Source organism: Pristis pectinata, chromosome 1 (genome assembly GCF_009764475.1).
Source record: "Pristis pectinata isolate sPriPec2 chromosome 1, sPriPec2.1.pri, whole genome shotgun sequence".
In the NCBI taxonomy this organism is placed as follows: domain Eukaryota; kingdom Metazoa; phylum Chordata; class Chondrichthyes; order Rhinopristiformes; family Pristidae; genus Pristis; species Pristis pectinata.
The window spans coordinates 146,761,219-146,779,316 of NC_067405.1; the positions used below are offsets into that span (position 1 = coordinate 146,761,219).

The window sequence follows — 18,098 nt, forward strand, 5'->3', positions numbered from 1 at the left end:
GAAGTGTTTCCTTTCACAGATCACAGCTTGCCAGGCCAATGGAAAACAAGGTCTCATTTTAAGAGACACTTGGGTATGGTAATGGGAAGGAATTAGTGAGGGCTATTAACAGACAAGGTAGCAACAGACCCATTATCTGACTCATGTGGCAATTAAAATATTAAGAGGAATAGATAGAGTGGACAGCCAGCGCCTCTTTCCCAGGGCACCAATGCTCAATACAAGAGGGCATGGCTTTAAAGTACTGGGTGGGAAGTTCAAGGGAGATATCAGAGGAAGGTTTTTACCCAGGGAGTGGTTGGGGCATGGAATGCGCTGCCTGGGGCGGTGGTGGCGGCAGGTACGTTGGTCAAGTTCAAGAGATTGCTAGATAAGCATATGGAGGAATTTAAAATAGAGGGATATGTGGGAGGAAGGGGTTAAATAGCCTTAGGCAAGGTTTAAAGGTCGGCACAACATTGTGGGCCGAAGGGCTTATATTGTGCTGTACTGTTCTATGGTTCCGTTTTAATGCTTTCCCCTTTTTAGTGGCTTGCCGGTGACAGCATTGGGAGTCCAGATCTGAGGCATGAGTCAGCAAGAATGAGGAGTCATCATGGACAAAGTGAGTCGTGGACTGAGGAAAGATTCAGTGTTAAATCACGAATCTTTTCAAGTTCTGGGGATGGTATGTCACCGTAAAGCAAATCTTCTTCAAATCAAAGCTCAGGCAGATGGGTGCTGCACACTGGAACGTTGTTGATGTTACAATGCCTGAAATGGCACCAATAGACCTGGATCGCAACAAACAAGCTGGTCTCCACTACCACAGCTGGTGAGATCACAACAACTGCTCACAATTATGCAGCATTATTAAATATTTGAAGGTGCCTCACAGAGGCATAACCAAACTACATAAATCTTGAGCCACATGAATAAATGAGAGAGCAGATGAACAAAAGCTTGATCAAGTCTAAGCTTCAATTAGATTTTTACAGGAGGCAAATAAGATAGAAAGAGGGGATTGTTGCTGAAGGAATTCCAGGGTTTGAGTAGCTGAAGGCATGGCTACCAAAGGTGTAAGGGAAATAAATCAAGGGTGCATGGGGATCAGAATTGGAGGTGGACACTGATCAGGGAGTGTTGGAGGGGCTGAACAGAGGTTCAGAGGCTCCTGGAGCCATTGCCTCACAGCTCCAGAGACCCTGGTTCAATCCATCCTTGGGTGTTGCCTGTGTGGAGTTTGCACGTTCTCCCTGTGACCACCTGAGTTTCCTTTGGGAGCTCTGGTTTCCTCCCACAGCCCAAAGACATGTGGCTCGGTAGGTTAATTGGCTGTCGTAAATTGCCCCTAGTATGTCAGTGAGTGGTGGGATCTCGGGGGAGTTAGAGGGAATGTGGGGAGAATAAAAAAAATGGTACTGATACCGTACAGTTTAAGGTAGGTAAGGTAAGATCTTTATTAAACACACAGTGAAATGCATCTTTTGCATAGAGTGTTCTGAGGGCAGCCTGCAAGTGTCACCACGCTTCCAGCGCCAACATAGCATGCCCAGAACTTCCTAACCCGTACGTCTTTGGAATGCGGGAGGAAACCGGAGCACCCGGAGGAAACCCACGCAGACACGGGGAGAACGTACAAACTCCTTATAGACAGCGGCCGGAATTGAACCAGGGTCGCTGGCTCTGTAAAGCGTTATGCTAACCGCTACACTACCGTGCCTGTCAGCATAGACGGTGGGCTGAAGGGACTGTGTCCATGCTGTGTTCCTCTATGACTCTGTGAGAGGAGAGGCCACTGAATGATTTGAACAGAAGGTTTATAATTTTAAAATCAAGGTCACAAGGTGATCCAGCTTGTCCCTGTCTCCTGTTCTATTGCACTTCAGCCTGAGTTTAATTTTGCAGTGTGTGCTCCCGATTAAGCATTGTCCTGAAGACAGACTAGGTACGGGGCTCTAGCCCACTGGAAGGGCTTTTGATGCGTCAGCTTTAGGTCCATAAGATAAGGTCAGCAGTTCTTGGTTTCTGCAGCACGGTATCTCCTGCCCTTCCAGCTTCCCGTGTTTAGTGCATCAATGCTTTGTTCCTGTTTCCATGTTAGTGAAGGCTGAAGGAATCTCAAAATTACTGCCTCAGTTTTCACAAAGCACAGCCGAGTCTAAGCCCCAATTCTGTTCTCCCTCACCAAAGATCCCTTCCTGAGGTACAATTGCAGCATCTGTCAGCTGCCATTACTCTGGCAGACAGCAGGCTCACAGTCCACCCATGAAGGACACTGCAGCTGAGGTTCCATTCTGTCACACAGGCTCCCAATAGAGGGAGTTACTGAACTGCAATCGGGAATGGGTAACAGGAGGTGGGAGAGGGAGTTCCTTTATCCCACCCAAGCACTGCAATAGTGAAACCATTCCTGAAGTCAACATCTAACTTTGCACAAAGCAGAGAAGCCTTCCTCATCTGATGTACACAGAGATATGAAGCACACACACATTAACACCTTCCGGTGACATGTGGTAGCCCTACCTCTTGCCCAGGTTGCTGACTGGCGCAGCTAGTTTCCGGGAGTTAGCAGCCGTTCTTCGCTGAGCTGGTCCCCTTTTGCCACTGCAGCTACTGCTGTCACTCTCCTCCTGAGCTGGTGAGCTGCTCCCCTTGCTGTTCAGGTCCCTCAGCACATCATAGTTTATCTTGCTGGAGATCTTCTTCTGTTCCAGCATCTTTTCTATGGCCTCGCCTGCCGTACTGGCTCGGATTGGCTCGCGTTTCTTCGAGGATTTTCTGGGCTTTGAAGGAGATGGAGAGTGGTTTACAGTAAATTCCCTGCTCTGTAACTGAATGGGAAAGGTTTCTCCTCCAGAAAGAAAGGAGAAGAGGTTCAAACTCTTGGATAGATCTATATATTCTCCAATTGGCATTTAATTTCTAGTGTAGCGGTTGCTACCGCGGAATAAAACAAGACTCTACTTGGAGGATTGCCAAACAGAACTGGTTTATTTTCCCGCCTTGCGCGGGCCCTTTAAGGGAGAAAACTCCCGCCCAAAAACAACCGGCAATGACGTAAGTCCTACGTCAACAGGACTTTCCCGCGCGCGGGTTCTCCCCGTCGCTCAGAAAGACGAGGCCCGCCGCCATCTTGGGCCTCGTCGCTCCGACACCGCGTGACCCGACTGCCGAGCCGGTTCGCCCGACTAGACGGTGAGTCGCCACACTAGTTCAGTTGGAAAAATAGGAGAAATTCCAAGGTTGGGAAAAATAACCAGGGTGGCACCAAGCTTGGGGTTTTAATATTGACCTTTGTAGGGATGAGAAAGGCAGAGGGGGTGGGGGATGAGGAAGACAGAGGGGGTGGGGATGAGGAAGACAGAGGGGGTGGGGATGAGGAAGACAGAGGGGGTGGGGGATGAGGAAGACAGAGGGGGTGGGGATGAGGAAGGCAGAGGGGGTGGGGGAGTTCCAGTTTGAAGGTTCCAAGAAACAATGAGATAGAAGTAGGAAATGCAACTGTTCTTAATTTCACAACCGTGAAAATAAAGGGAATAGACAGTCTGGGCAGGACAGGGAGTTTCGGAGCAGAAATGGAAACTTAGGGAAGTACTGAGCAGAGTAATATTAACCAAGAAGGCAAAAGACACACACACACACACCCTCCACACCCACACACACTCACCCCCCCCACACACCCACACACACACCCTCCACACCCACACACACTCACCCCCCCACACACCCACACACACACCCACACCCCCACACACACACCCACACACACACCCCCACACACACACCCACACCCACACACACACCCACACATACACACAGAGACACATACGAGAGACAGAATATGCAGGCACAAACACTGGAAAGGCTTGGTCTGTTCTCTTGGGGCCATTACAGTGACAACTCTACAAGCGTCAACGGTGAACAAGTGACACATCAGTACAACAGGATAAAGGAGAGAGGTAGGGAAAGAATCCAGAAAGAACCACAAGCTAGCAACTTCAAAACAGTACAGCTGAGGTTGCTCCAGTAAATATTACCTTCTGCTCTTTATAAATCCCAAGTTCCTTCTCTTTAGCTATTCGTTCTTCCTTAGCTGCAAGGAAACATTGCAGGTTCAGTTGGTAGTGAACAGTCTGGGTATCTGAGATTAGATAGCAAGAAATCCCAACTCCGGTGTGGGGTGATACAGGCCATAGCCATACTCAGTGAGTTTGGCCATCTGTGAGGGGCAGTCAAAGGGTAGTTCAAGACTACTGGGGCTGAGATGGAATGCACTCGTGGGCTTGATTGTGACACTTGCTCAAGTTTAACAGATCACAAGCCAATGATGAAAGGCCGTTTTAAGCAGAACTGCAGGCCCTTGGGAGAACTTGCTCTCAGTTTTGTGTGACTGTCATTGACACTCAATGGCATTACCATCACTGAGTCCCCCAACATCAAAGTCCTGGGGGGGAACTGGACCAGCCACGTAAATACTGGAGCAGGTCAGAGGATGGGTATCTTGCAGCAAATGACTCAACTCCTGACACCCCAAGACCTATCTATAAGGCATGATTCAGGAGTGTGATGGAATACCTTCCACCTGCTAAGATGAGAGCAGTATCAGCAATTCTTCTCAACACCATCCAGCACAAAGCAGCCCCCTTGATATATCCCATCCTCCACTCTAAACACTCCCTCCCTCCACCACTGGTGCACAGTGGCTGCAGTGTGCACCGCCTATAAAATGTAGTGCAGTTACTCACCCAGGCTACTCTGGCAACACCTCCCAGACCTGCAACCTCTGCCATCAGGAAGGACAAGGGCAGGTCTTTATTCCTTGGAAAGTAGGAAAATGAGGGGCGATCTTATAAAAATGTTTAAAATTATGAGAGGCATAGATAGGGTGATGGTAACAGTCTTTTCCCCAGGGTAGGGGAGTCCAAAACTAGGGGGCATAGATTTAGGATGAGAGGGGAAAGATTTAAAAGGGACCTGAGGGGCAACTTTTTCATGCAGAGGGTGGTGAGTGTATGGAACGAGCTGCCAGAGGAAGTGGGTGAGGCAGGTACAACAGGATGATTTAAGAAGCACTTGGACAGGTACATGGAGGGGCGGGGCTTGGAGGGATATGGGCCGAATGCAGGAAATTGGGACTAGCTGGGTGGGCGCCGTGGTCGGCATGGACTGGTTGGGCTGAAGGGCCTGTATCCGTGCTGTATTGCTCTATGACTCTATGGCAGCAGGTGCAGGGGATGTGTGTGACTTGGAGGGGAATATGACCACTACCTGCAGGTTGCCCTCCAAGGCACACACCATCCTGACTTGGAAACATATTGCTGGTCCTTCATTGTAACTGGTGAGCTGGCACACAAAAGGAGAAAGCTTTTCACTTCTGCAGCACTGCTCGTGACCTGAATAAGTCCCATACCTCTCTGTGGTAACCAAAGTACTTTTGAACTGTTGTGAATTGCAGCAGCCAATATGTGCATAGCAAGCTCCACAAACAGCAACGTGATAAAAGAGTAGATAATCTGTATACTACTGATGTTGGTTAAGATAAAACTATTGGCTAGGACAGTGAGCAGATTTCCACTTTTTTATCTTTGAAATAATGGCCTTGGGATCTTTTACAGGGCCTCAGTTTGATGTTGTATCAGAAAACTGCCACTGAAGATGCAGCACTCTGAAACGTTCCTAACCTTGGCTTCCTCTCTGCCACAGTAGCAGCGCCCTTGACTGCATCTTACTTATTTCCTGTATCTCTACTCTCACCTATTCTCCCCCTGGACAGAGCAACAGCAGACTTCCGTGGGAACTTCACAAACACATTGATGCAATCACGAAGAAGGGATGCCAGCGGATCGCAAGAGGCTGCAGAGGGTTGTAGACTCAGCCAGCTCCATCACGGGCACAGCCCTTCCCCCATCGAGGACATCTTCAAGAGGCGTTGCCTCAAGAAAGCAGCATCCATCACTAAGGACCCTCACCACCTGGGACATACCCTCTTCTCGTTACTACCATCGGGGAGGAGGTACAGGAGCCTGAAGACCCACACTCAACGATTCAGAAACAGCTTCTTCCCCTCCGCCATCAGATTTCTGAACAGTCCACGAACCCATGAACACCACCTCATCATTACTCTTTATGGCACTATTTATTTATTTTGTAATGTATTGATTTTTATGTCCTGCATTGTACTGCTGCCGCAAAACAACAAATTTCATATGTCGGTGATAATAAACCTGATTCTGATTCCTCTAATTCATTCAGCACATCCTTCCTTGCAACTGCTACCAGTCCCAGACCAAAACAAATCATAGCACAATCGACCTGATATGGTTTTACAGAACTAATGACAGTAATAGTTTAAGTTAAAATGCAAGGAAAAAGATTTTTATCTTAAGATTCAGAAGGACGGCTTCCCCCAGGGTCCTGACCACTTTACAGGTGTTGACTAATAAGTGGGACTGTCAGTGTTTATTTCAATAAGGAAGCCGGACCTGAAATGTTAACAATCTCTCTCTCCACAGACGCTGCCTGACCTGCTGAGTAGTTCCAGCATTTTCTGTTTTTATTTCAGACTTCCAGCATCTGCAGCTTTATTTTTTGATTTCCTTTCAGAAAGCATTTGGAATTGAACTTGGATGTGAAGAAAATTATAGCCCGTGGACTTAGATGGCAGGACGTGCAAGTGCTCCTCTCCCAGCCTCGTTCTTCCTAAGGTACTGCTCTCCATCTGCCCTCCCAATCTCCCTCCGACCCCTCCTGTTCTTTCTCAGGAACACTCACCTTTCTGTTCTTCCAGGTAGTCTGCATTCTCTCTCAGCCACAGCTCTGTTTTCTGTTCCACCTCTTGCTCATTCAGTAGGTACTGCACAAAAAGCACAGGCCAAGATCAGGGCTGGAGACTGAGTGCTGAGGCTTCAGTATGGCTAACATGAAAGAAGCACATTGCACTGGTCTCTGGTAGATAAATGGAGGCTTGTCAGCCACAGGCATTTTGTATCACTCCATGACTAGGACCCACTATTAAACCTCGGCCTGGAAATTGTAGCACTAGTTTGTACGTGCCGGACATTTCCATTTCAATTACAAAAATAATCAACCTCGGAGGAAAATTGTAGAGTTGCACAGAGACTGTTCATTCCTGACCCTTCATGTGCCAGAGGTATTGACATACAGAGTAGCCTGGACATCCACAGTGCACACCAGCGATGTGCAACACCCCTGCTGCACACCACATGTGTGTTTGGTCCACATATGTTTCGCCTACAGAAGGTGAAAGCCACTCGTGCATCTAGAACTCACCACCCATGACAACCGGAATCAATCCGTTTCTTCAATAAGGAATTGGATAGGCACTCAAGGGAGAATAATCTGCAGACGTACAGGGAAAGGGAAGGTGGATTGCTTTTCTAGGAGTCAATGTAAACTCATGGGATTAAATGGCCACTTGTGCCATAAAAAAATGTATGATTCTAAAGCATCTTTAATGGAAAGAACATCCAAAGCACAAGCAAACAAAGTTTGTCCTGACAACACTCCAAGGGAATGGATTTACAAGAATGTTACCAAGACTCGAGGGCTTGAGGTTGGGGAGGCTAGGACTTTACTCCTTGAAGTGTATGAGACTGAGGTGATATTATAGAGGTGCATAAAATCATAAGGGGCATAGACAGTGTGAATGCGCACAGTCTTTTGGGGGTTGAGGAATCAAAAACTAGAGGACATAGGTTTAAGATGAGAGGGGAGATATTTAAAAGGGACCTGAAGGGGCAACTTCTTCACACGAGGGTGTGTGTATATGTAGTAAGCTGCCAGAGGAAGTGGTTGAGCAGGTACAATAACAACTTTTAAAAGACATTTAAACAGGTACATGGAGAGGAAAGGTTTAGAGGGATATAGATGAAATGGGATAAGCTTAGATGGGCATCTTGGTCGGCATGGATGAGTTGGGCCGAAGGGCCTGTTCCTGTGCTGTATAACTCGATGACAGCACAGGTGAGCAACAGAGCACAGGTCAGAGAGAGGCTGCGGGAAGAGTGTGGCCATCTGCATTAGAATGCACCATTATCCAGCTCCCAGAGCTGAAAAGCCAGCAATCTGTCCACACTGCTCAGTCCCAGAGCAGTTTGAATGAGTAACAATAAACTATTATATAAAGTTACCTTTCCCAAAAGAGAGCCTACAAAAAGAAAAGAGAAACCATCAAATGTGATTACAGCGTTGAAACCAGATTCTGACAATTCGCTAGTGCAGATGGCTAGAGAACTGTTATTGTTTAGTCCTTTCTTTTTGTACAGAAGGTGATCTACAATCTCATATTTCCCAGTTATAATGGCTGCACAATGAGCTTACCCTATCAATTTCATGGTCATCAATGCCATTCAGGTCAAGTTCACCTTTCTGAGGATCGGCTCCTGTAAGGAGAGAGAATAAAAAACATTTTCAGTGCATAACGTGCCCCTTATGTGCTTGGCTCTCTGGCTTGTCTCGGCTGCAACTTTTACTTAAGTAGTGTCTTTAAACAAAATGTGCCCAGGTGCTTTACAGGAGTGTCAGTAGATACTGAATCACATAAAGGTTTGGTCAAAGAAGCAGGTTAGGAGAGTCTAAAAAGAGGGAAGGAAAGAGGCAATGAGACGAAGGAGGGAATTCTACACTGTACAGGTGAAGGTGAGACCGGCATTGACAGAGGAAAGGCGCAGTAGGTACAGGAAGGCAAGAGGTGATGAAACTAACTCGGTTTCCTAGGAGTGAACATCACCAACAGCCTGTCCTGGTCCAATCATGTAGACGCCACGGCCAAGAAAGCTCACCAGTGCCTCTACTTCCTCAGCAGGCTAAAGAAATTTGGCGTGTCCCCTTTGACCCTCACCAACTTATAATTGATGCACCAGAGAAAGCATCCTATCCAATGCATCACGGCTTGGTACGGCAGCTACTCTGCCTGTGGCCACAAGAAACCGCAGAGTGTTGTGGACACAGCTCAGCACATCACGGAAACCAGCCTCCCCTCCATGGACTCTGTCTACACTTCTCGCTGTCTCAGCAAAGCAACCACCATAATCAAAGATCCTACCCACACTAGACATTCTCTCTTCTCCCCCCCCACCCCCATCAGGCAGAAGACACAAAAGACTGAAAGCGCGTACCACCAGGCTCAAGGACAGCTTCTAACCTGCTGTTATAAAACAACTGAATGGTCCCCTAGTACAATAAAATGGACTCTTGTCCTCCCAATCTACCTCGTTATGGCCTTGCACCTTATTGTCTGCCTGCACTGCACTTTCTCTGTAACTGTGACACTTTATTCTGCATTGATATTGTTTTCCCTTGTACTACCTCAACGCACTGATGTACTGAATTGATCTGTATGGATGGCATGCAAAACAAGTTTTTCACTGTACCTCAGTATATGTGACAACGATAAACCATTCCAATTCAAGAATATAAACCAATCCAATCTTATACATAGATGCTGCCTAACCTGCTGAGGGTTTCCAGCATTCTGAGTTTTTATGGCAGTAAAGCAAAGGTCCAAGGGTCAATGGGGGTTCCAGAGGTGGGGGGTGGGGGCAAGAGGCTAGTTAGACAGGTACACGGATAAGAAAGGATATAGGCCAATCGTGGGCAAATGGGACTAGCTTGGATGGATATCCTGGTCGGCATGGACCAGTTGGGCTGAAGAGCCTGTTTCCGTGATGTATGACTATGACTCCATAATGAATCTGTGCTGCAAGCCAGTTATATCCTTCCTCGATATGGAAACCAAAAGTGCACTCAGTAGTCCAAATGACATTTAACCTGAGACTGTACAAGATTTCTTTACTTTCCAATTCCCTTGCAGTAAAAGCCACTTGTAGTGTGAAAGATGCCATTGGGGCCATCAACTCTATGCTGGCTCTTCCATCAAGCAATGAGTCCATAGTCCCATTCTGCCTGTCATAGAGTCATACAGTGCAGAAACAGGCCGTTTGGCCCAACTGGTCCATGTCGACCAAGATATCCCATCCAAGCTAGTCCCATTTGCCCGTGTTTGACCCATATCCCTCTAAAACTTTCCTATCCGTGTACCTGTCCAAGTACCTATTAAATGTAGTCAATATACCTTCCTCAACCACTCCCTCTGGCAGCTCGTTCCATATGCTGGTCACTCTCTGAGTGAAAAAGTTGTCCCTCAGGTTCCTATTCAATCTCTCCCCTCTCACCTTAACCTATGTCCTCTAGTTCTTGATTCCCAACCCTGGGAAAAAGACTGTGCGCACTCACTCTAACTATGGCCCTCATAGTTTTGTACACCTCTCTAAGATCACCCCCCATTCTCCTACATTCCAATGAATAAAGTCCCAACCTGCCCAACGTCTCTGCATAACTCAGTCCCTCGAGTCCTGGCAACATCCTTGTAAATCTCCTCTGCTCTCTTTCGAGCTTAATGGCGTCTTTCCTATAGCAGGGTGACCAAAGCTGAACACAATACTCCAAATGCGGCCTCACCAGCGTCCTGTAAAACTGCAGCTGTCTCTCCCCATATACCTGCAACAATTTTTCTCCCTCAAGTATTTATCCAATTCCTTTCTGAAGGTCACCACTGAATTGATTTCCTCTCCCCAAATGGAAGTGGCTTCCAATTCCTAACCACTTGTTCCAAAGGATTTCCCCCATAACGTCTCTGGTTTATTTGCCAATTACTGAATATCTTTGGCCACTGGATATTAACTCCTCAGCCACTTGAAGGAAGTTCTCTTTACTCATTCTGTCTGAAGCCCTCATGGTATCCATGATTGTCTGACTCAGCAGGGACCCCTGCTCACCTGCAATGTACAACACTCGTGCAAGGTTCTAACCAGCAGTCAGTGGTTCAAAAATCCAAATGTAAAATTATGAAAATATTATTAGAATGAAACAGAAAAGGTTCCTCTTGTTCTTAAACTAGTTTTATTTTTAAGGGAAGTGGTAGAGAGACAGACGAGTTCTCACATAGTGCAGAGTGGGGCTTTCATTGTTTGAATGTTTCTGTTTGATGTGACACTGCTTTAGTGAACGGGCCATATTGGAGATTAATTTGGAGCAGGTGTAATGAGCCAGATTTTCTCTTTGGGTCCTCGCTCTAGAGGACAGCATTGAAATATCACAATAATTGAACACAGCATCAAGCCAGCTGCAGGTACAATGGACCTCACCTTGTTTTGAAATCCCAGCCATGAATGGATTAGACTGAAATTCTTTTTTGAAGAGCTAGGCATTTTAAGCGGCCCCATTATAGTGCACACTGACCCTGCCTGAAGGGGCTTTCCTCAAAAAGGGAGAACCAGTCAGCTTTTTCAAACCGCAGCTAGAACAAGGTTATGATAACACCGTGCTTAAGTTGCTGGACAAGCAAACAAAGGCTTTGACTACTGATCCGGTGATGTGGATGTGAACCTCACTGTGGGAGCTGGGCAATTTAAATTCAAATAATTAAATCAGTCTGGAATTAAAAGCTAGTCTCAGATTGTCATAAACCCCCCCACTGGTCTTTAATACCCTACAGGGAAGGAGATTGACCATCTTTACCACTCTAGTCCATCTGTGACTCCAGTCTCACTAATGTGACCTCCAAGACAGCCTAAAACACAGTGCAGGAGTGAATTGGGGTGGACCATAAATGCTGCACTATCCACGACCCATGAATGGGTAGAAAGTGAAAACTCGCTGCTACTTTTCATTTGTTTAAAATTAGAATACAGGACAGGAATGGATTAGTGGCACCATGGGGTCCTGTGTACCAATCATCTCCGCCTGTAGCCACTCAGCAATTCATCTAAAGCCAACATTTGGAAACCCATTTTGGCCAAAGTCTCATTCCTGTTTTACTTGCTTGTTCACCAGGAGTCAGCACCACATCATTATATTCACAGCCAAGCCTCATTCCAGCACCATTATGGGTTCCCCCTAAACCTCTTAACCTAACCACACCGACCCAGTGTTGCATCACAGCCTGGTATGGAGGCTCCAATGCACAGGATCACAAGAGGCTGCAGAGTGTTGCAGACTCAGGCAGCTCCATCACGGGCACAACCCTCCCCGCCATCGAGGACATCTTCAAGAGACAGTGCCTCAAGATGGCAGAATCCATAACTAAGGACCCTCACCATCTGGGACATGCCCTCTCCTCGTTACTACCATTGGGAAGGTGGTACAGGAGCCTGAACACCCACACTCAATGATTCAGGAACAGCTTCTTCCCCTCCGCCATCAGATTTCTGAACGGTCCATGAACCCGTGAACACTACCTCGATATTCCTTTTTTTTGCACTAGTTCTTTATTTTGTAATTTATAGTAGTTTTATGTCTTTTCACTATACTGCTGCCGCAAAACAACACATTTCACATCACATAAGTCAGTGACGATAAACCTGATTCTGACTCTGTGTTAGACGTGGTGGCTTCGTTCCAAAATGTGAGCATCTTACAAACACACTTCCCTGGAATTGAACCAAAGCTTACAGCACAGAGTCAGGAGACCTGGGCTAATTTCTCTCTGCTGGTGTTACAACGCCAGCTTCCTTTCCTGTAGGTCCCACCCCCCACCCCAACTCTTCATTTCACTCACATCAGCATAATCTTTTCCGATGAGGATACAAAGGAGGGGCAGAAGACCATTCAGCCTCTCGAGCCCTCTGCCAGTCAATGTTCATGGCTGATCTGACTGAAATCTCAATTCTGCAATCCTCCCTACACCTGTAATCCTTAACTCCCTTCCCCCACCCCCTTTATCAACAATTTATCCACTTCTGCCTTAAAAATATTCAATGGTTCTGTTTCCTATTCCCTTTGATGAAGAGAGTTCACAAAGCCTTGTCAGATTCCGATACATTTAAGAGGCATTTAGTCAGACGCTTCAATGGGCAATGCATAGAAGGATACAGTGCTAAAATGGGATTGGTGTAGCTGGGCAAAGAGATCGGCATGGACAGGGTGGGCCGAAGGGCCTGTTTCTGTGGAGACAGAGAGACTGCAGATGCTGGTATCTGGAGCAATGCACAACCTGCTGGAGGAACTCAGCGGGTTGAACAGCATCTGTGAGGGGAAAGCAATTATTGGCCTTTCAGGTCGAGACCCTGCATCAGGACTGTTTCTGTGCTTTATGACCTTATAACTCTGTAAAAAATGGTAGCTCATCTCTGTCTTAAAAAGGATGACCCCTTACTTTTAAACAGTGACCCCTAGTTCTGATGAAAAGTCGTTGACCAGCAGTGTTATTGGAGTGTCTCTCCACAGATGCAACCTGACCTGCTGGGTATTTCCAATCACGCAAAGAATTTTGCTTCAGCCCCAAGTGTTTGCACGGCTTCCCCTGAAATCAATCAGAACTTGTATAAAATGCAAGTTCTATTGGGACATAGAACATAAAACGGTACAGCACTGGACAGGCCATTTGGCCCACAATGTTGTGCCGATCTTGATGCCAGTTTATACTAAATGTCCTCCTCCTGTGTATCATCCACATCCCTCCATTCCCTCCATATTCATGTGTCGATCTAGAAGCCACCATCCAAGCAGCGCTGTCACAAGGTCAACAAGCACATCATTGGTTCGGTGAATGAGTCGCAGTGGCTGTAAGTGTTGACAGTTCCAGAAGGCTGTGGGTTCAAACCTGGCCAGAGACGAGAGGGTTGGGAGGCTGAGAAAAAATTCAGAAGTGAGACAGCAGAATGGGAAATGGAAGGCAAAATATTAATCAGAGCTTCAAAGACAGAAACATACTGTAGGTTGGAAAAGAAAGCGATAAAGGAGTCTGGCTGTGCTTAATGGCATTCAATTAAATGCATGTATAGAGGCAGATGAATGAAAGATTGATAAACTTATGGAATATGGTACTGCAGATGTGAGGAAGACGTGGCTTAGAGTCAGGACTGGAAGCTTGACATTCCTAGTTACAGCACTGTTTTTGTTGTAGATAATCTGCTGTATATGGGAGCAATTCCCATCCTCTACTCTCCCTGGGTGAAGATTTTTCTGAATTCTTCAACGGATTTCCTTTTGAGTACTTACATTTGCGTCCCTGGCTTTGGTATCTTGCAAGTGGAAACAACTTCTTTGTATCTACGCTATGCTACCTTCCAGAACCCTCCTACGCCTTCCAGAGTAAACAACCGCAGCCGTCCCAGTCCATCTTTGTAAAATCCCTTATACACCTTCCCCAGTACCTTTACGCATTATTGTTATACGGATACCAGAACTGAGCACAGTACCCTAAGTCACGGAGACACAAGAGACCACAGCTGCTGGAATAACTTAGTGGGCCAAACAGGATGTGTGGAGGCAAAGACCTTATGTCAGGACCTATCAACCATCCCTTTGCCTCCACAGATGCCACTTGACCCAAGGAGTTCCTCCAGCAGTTTGGTTTTTGCCCCTAAGGTATGGAAGTTACTTCAAGAATCCATCAGTTATACAGACTCCTGGACACTTTCTGCAGAGGTGCAGAAAGTAATAACTGGGAGAAAGATAAAACTGAGGAAGATTAACCGCAGCCCGAGAGAAAAACTGAATGGCATTATCTAGTCATACTATGTGGTTCCCGTCTCTCTCTGCAGATATAACCTGCCTCCATTAATGACTCCCTGGAGCACTGTCAGAACAGAAAGGCTCCACTGTGCATGGTGACCAACCACCAGCAAAAGCTCATGGCCCTGAGGATAGATCCTAAAATTCTTTCCTTATACGAAAAATGAATTACAACTAAATATTAAACTAAGATAAAACAAAGAACCTTGTGAAATGCAGACAACAGGTTGCAGAGAATTATTTGAAATGTACAGGGGATTGGGTATCGATGCCAGTGCTTGGTGCATGGGCAGTTGATCCCAACACAGGGGTCAATGTCAGTTGGGTTGGTGGAAGGGAACTGAAATCCATCTTGATAGCGAGTGAGGCGGAGTGTCCTGTTGTACACAAGAACAAAATCTTTAATGTACACTGAGATTCCTAGGTTATGAATATATTTAAACCATTTCACAATAATGGAATTTACATCACTGACTTCGACACCGAAGTAGCTCCAGTGCATGAATGTTGCCACCTTGAGCTAGTGAGGGTCTGTACTGACTGGTGATACAACTATGGAAAGCAAAAGTGATGTAACAGGTGCTGTTGCAATGGATCCAGGACCCTATCCAGTGAGTTACTGGGTTATATAAACTAGAAAGTGCCCCAGCTCGATCCCCAGTCTCTGTAGAGTTATATTTCAGCTTGGATAACAGATATAGTGTTATTATTGGCTTGAGCACATTTCTACAGAGACTTTCAAAACTTCAGGACATCCCAAAAGGCTTTACAGACAGTGAAGTACTCTGGAAACGTAGTTAATCTCTCCTCTTGGAAAAACTGCAGTCAGTTTGTTCAGAGCGAACTCCCATAAACAGCAGGAGACACAAGAGACTGCAAATGTTGGAATTTGGAGCAATAGTCCAGATGAAGGGTCTCAACCTGAAACGTCAACTGTCCATTTCCCTCCACAGATGCTGCCTGACCCAATGAGTCCCTCCCGCATCTTGTTTGTTGCGCTTACAGACAGCAACATGACAATTGCCTAGAAATTCAATTGCATAAGATTGACTATCTTTAGCATTATGACAGTTGTTTCCTTTTCCAGAGTGAAATGAGATACAAATCATTTCTGGATCATTTCACTTCACTTTGAAAATGTGATTGGGCATTTCCAGGCACAAATCACACCTCCATCCCTGACATGCTTTCCATACAGATGTCCGCAATTCCTGTGCAATGCCCCTTTGGAGCACTGAAGGAGAACTTGTCCAAGAAGTTGGACCAAATAGCCTGTTTTCCATGCTGTATAGCTCTGTGACTCTGACCACTGCCGGACACTTCAGTCTTCTCTTAGTGTCATAAGATGTCCAGCACAAAACAGGCGCTTCACCCCACCACATCCATGCCAACCTATTTGGCCCATCAACACTAATCCCATTTGATCGCATTAGGACTTTATTCTTCTATGCCTTGCCTATTGAAATGTCTTGACTAAATGCCTCTTACATGTAGCTATTGTATCTCATTCCACCAGCTCCTCTGGCAGCACATTCCAGATAATCTACATAGAACACTACAGCACAGTACAGGCCCATTGGCCCACGGTGTTGTGCCGACATTTTATCCTGCTCTAATATCTATCTAACCCTTCCCTCCCAAATGTTAACCCTTCCCTCCATTTCTCTATCATTTATGTACCTATCTAAGAGTCTCCTAAATGTCCCTAATGTATCTGTCCCCACAATCTCTGCCGGCAGTGCGTTCCACGCACCCACCACTCTCTGTGTAAAAAACTTACCCCTGACATCCCCCTTGTACCTTCCTCCAATCACCTTAATATTATGCCCCCTTGTGTTAGCCATCGTCACCCTGGGACAAAGTCTCTAACTATCCACTTGATCTACTATGCCTCTTATCATCTTGTGTATCAACCACACTTTGTGGAAAAAAATTTAAAACTCCTTCCTCTCACCTTTAACCTATGCCCTCTTGTTTTTGATACGCCTACCATGGGGAAAAAAATCCGATCTACCCTATCTATGCCTCTTGTTATGCTGGATTGGGTTCCCCTGTAGGTAAGATCCACCCTTTAATCACCCATCCTCCACTGCGTCCTCAGCTCTCTACTCTACTCCCTATATAATCATGACAGTGTGGCCGGATTCTGCTCTAACTCCATCTACAAGTTTGCAGATCATACCACCGTTGTAGACCATATTTAGAGTTATAGAGTCAAGTTGGAGCACAGGAAGGAGACTGAGAGCTTAGTTGAATGGTGTCATGACAACAATCTTTCCCTCAATGTCAGCAAAACAAAAAAGCTGGTCATTGACTTCAGGAAGGGGGGCGGTGTACATGCACCCGTCTGCATCGACAGTGCTGAGGTCGAGAGGGTTCTTTGGAGTGAACATCACAAATATCTTGTCCTGGTCCAAACTCGTAGACACCACGGCCAAGAAAGCTCACCAGCACCTCTACTACCTCAGGAGGCTAAAGAAATTCGGTTTGTGCCCTTTGACACTCACCAACTTTTATTGATGCACTATAGAAAGCATCCTATCCGGATGCATTACGGCTTGGTACGGCAACTGCTCTGCCCAGGACTGCAAGAAACTGCAGAGATTTGTGGACATGGCCCAGCACATCATGGAAACCAGCCTCCTCTCCACGGACTTTGTCTACACCTCTCGTTGCCTTGGTGAAGCAGCCAGAATAATCAAAGACCCCACTCACCATGCTCATTCTCTCTTCTCTCCTCTCCCATAGATACAGGAGCCTGAGGGCACGTACCACCAGGCTCAAGGACAGCTTCTATCTCACTGTGATAAGACTATTGAATGGTTCCCTTATATGATGACATGGACTCTTGACCTCACAATCTACCCTGTTATGACCTTGCATCTTATTGTCTACCTGCAATGCACTTCCCTGTAGCTGTGACACCTTACTCTGTATCCTGCTATTGTTTTACCCTGTACTACCTCAACGCACTGTAATGAATTGATCTGTACAATCGGTATGCAAGACAACTTTTTCACTGTACCTCGGTACGATAATAAACCAATATCAATCCCACATTAACTCTCCCATCAATCCCTGGTGTCACCCCCAACAATACTCCCAACATCCCTGCACATCCCCCCACCCCCTTCTCCCTGTCCTTGGATCCCCAGGATCCTCAACCTCCCAACCCTCTAATCTGCTGACACCCCTGATGAACATCTCCATCTCAAAACACCTTCCCTAAACCTCTCCAATCCCTGCCATTCATTGGTCCTCAACCACAAACCAGGGCCTCACTCTATGGGCTGATCAATGTCCTATTCTTTCATCCCCCTCCTCCAACTATCTCTAATTACTTGAACAACACCATCAGAAAGTAGCTTTAAAAGGGCTTAAGCAGGCAGCAGCTTTGCAACTCTCTGTCACGTTGCTCATCCTGTGCTTCAGTCTAAATGATTCCCAGTTCCATTAAAACTGCACAATCTCTATTACTAAGCAAATCCTCAGCTCTCTTGTGGAATTTCAATTTCTCTGATTAAGAAAGATTCTGTTGGAAATAAATACAGGAGTGGACAGTAAAATGTGACTGGGGGCTG

The 18,098-nt window shown here is 46.3% G+C and overlaps 1 protein-coding gene across 2 annotated transcripts in view; it reads right to left on the reverse strand.

Moving 5' to 3' along the window:
* The window catches only part of brf1b (BRF1 RNA polymerase III transcription initiation factor subunit b), a 414,814-nt gene that overhangs the window by 62,940 nt on the left and 333,776 nt on the right, over nucleotides 1-18,098 (reverse strand). The window contains exons 12-15 of one of the 2 annotated variants that reach the window (XM_052012381.1): nucleotides 8,323-8,384; nucleotides 6,754-6,835; nucleotides 4,020-4,075; nucleotides 2,506-2,765 (exon numbers count right to left, since the gene is read on the reverse strand). In XM_052012381.1, coding sequence (XP_051868341.1) covers nucleotides 2,506-2,765; nucleotides 4,020-4,075; nucleotides 6,754-6,835; nucleotides 8,323-8,384 — 460 coding nt within the window. Of the gene's footprint in view, nucleotides 1-2,501; nucleotides 2,766-4,019; nucleotides 4,076-6,753; nucleotides 6,836-8,322; nucleotides 8,385-18,098 lie in introns of those variants that run through there. The other variant, XM_052012387.1, reaches the window with a different exon arrangement.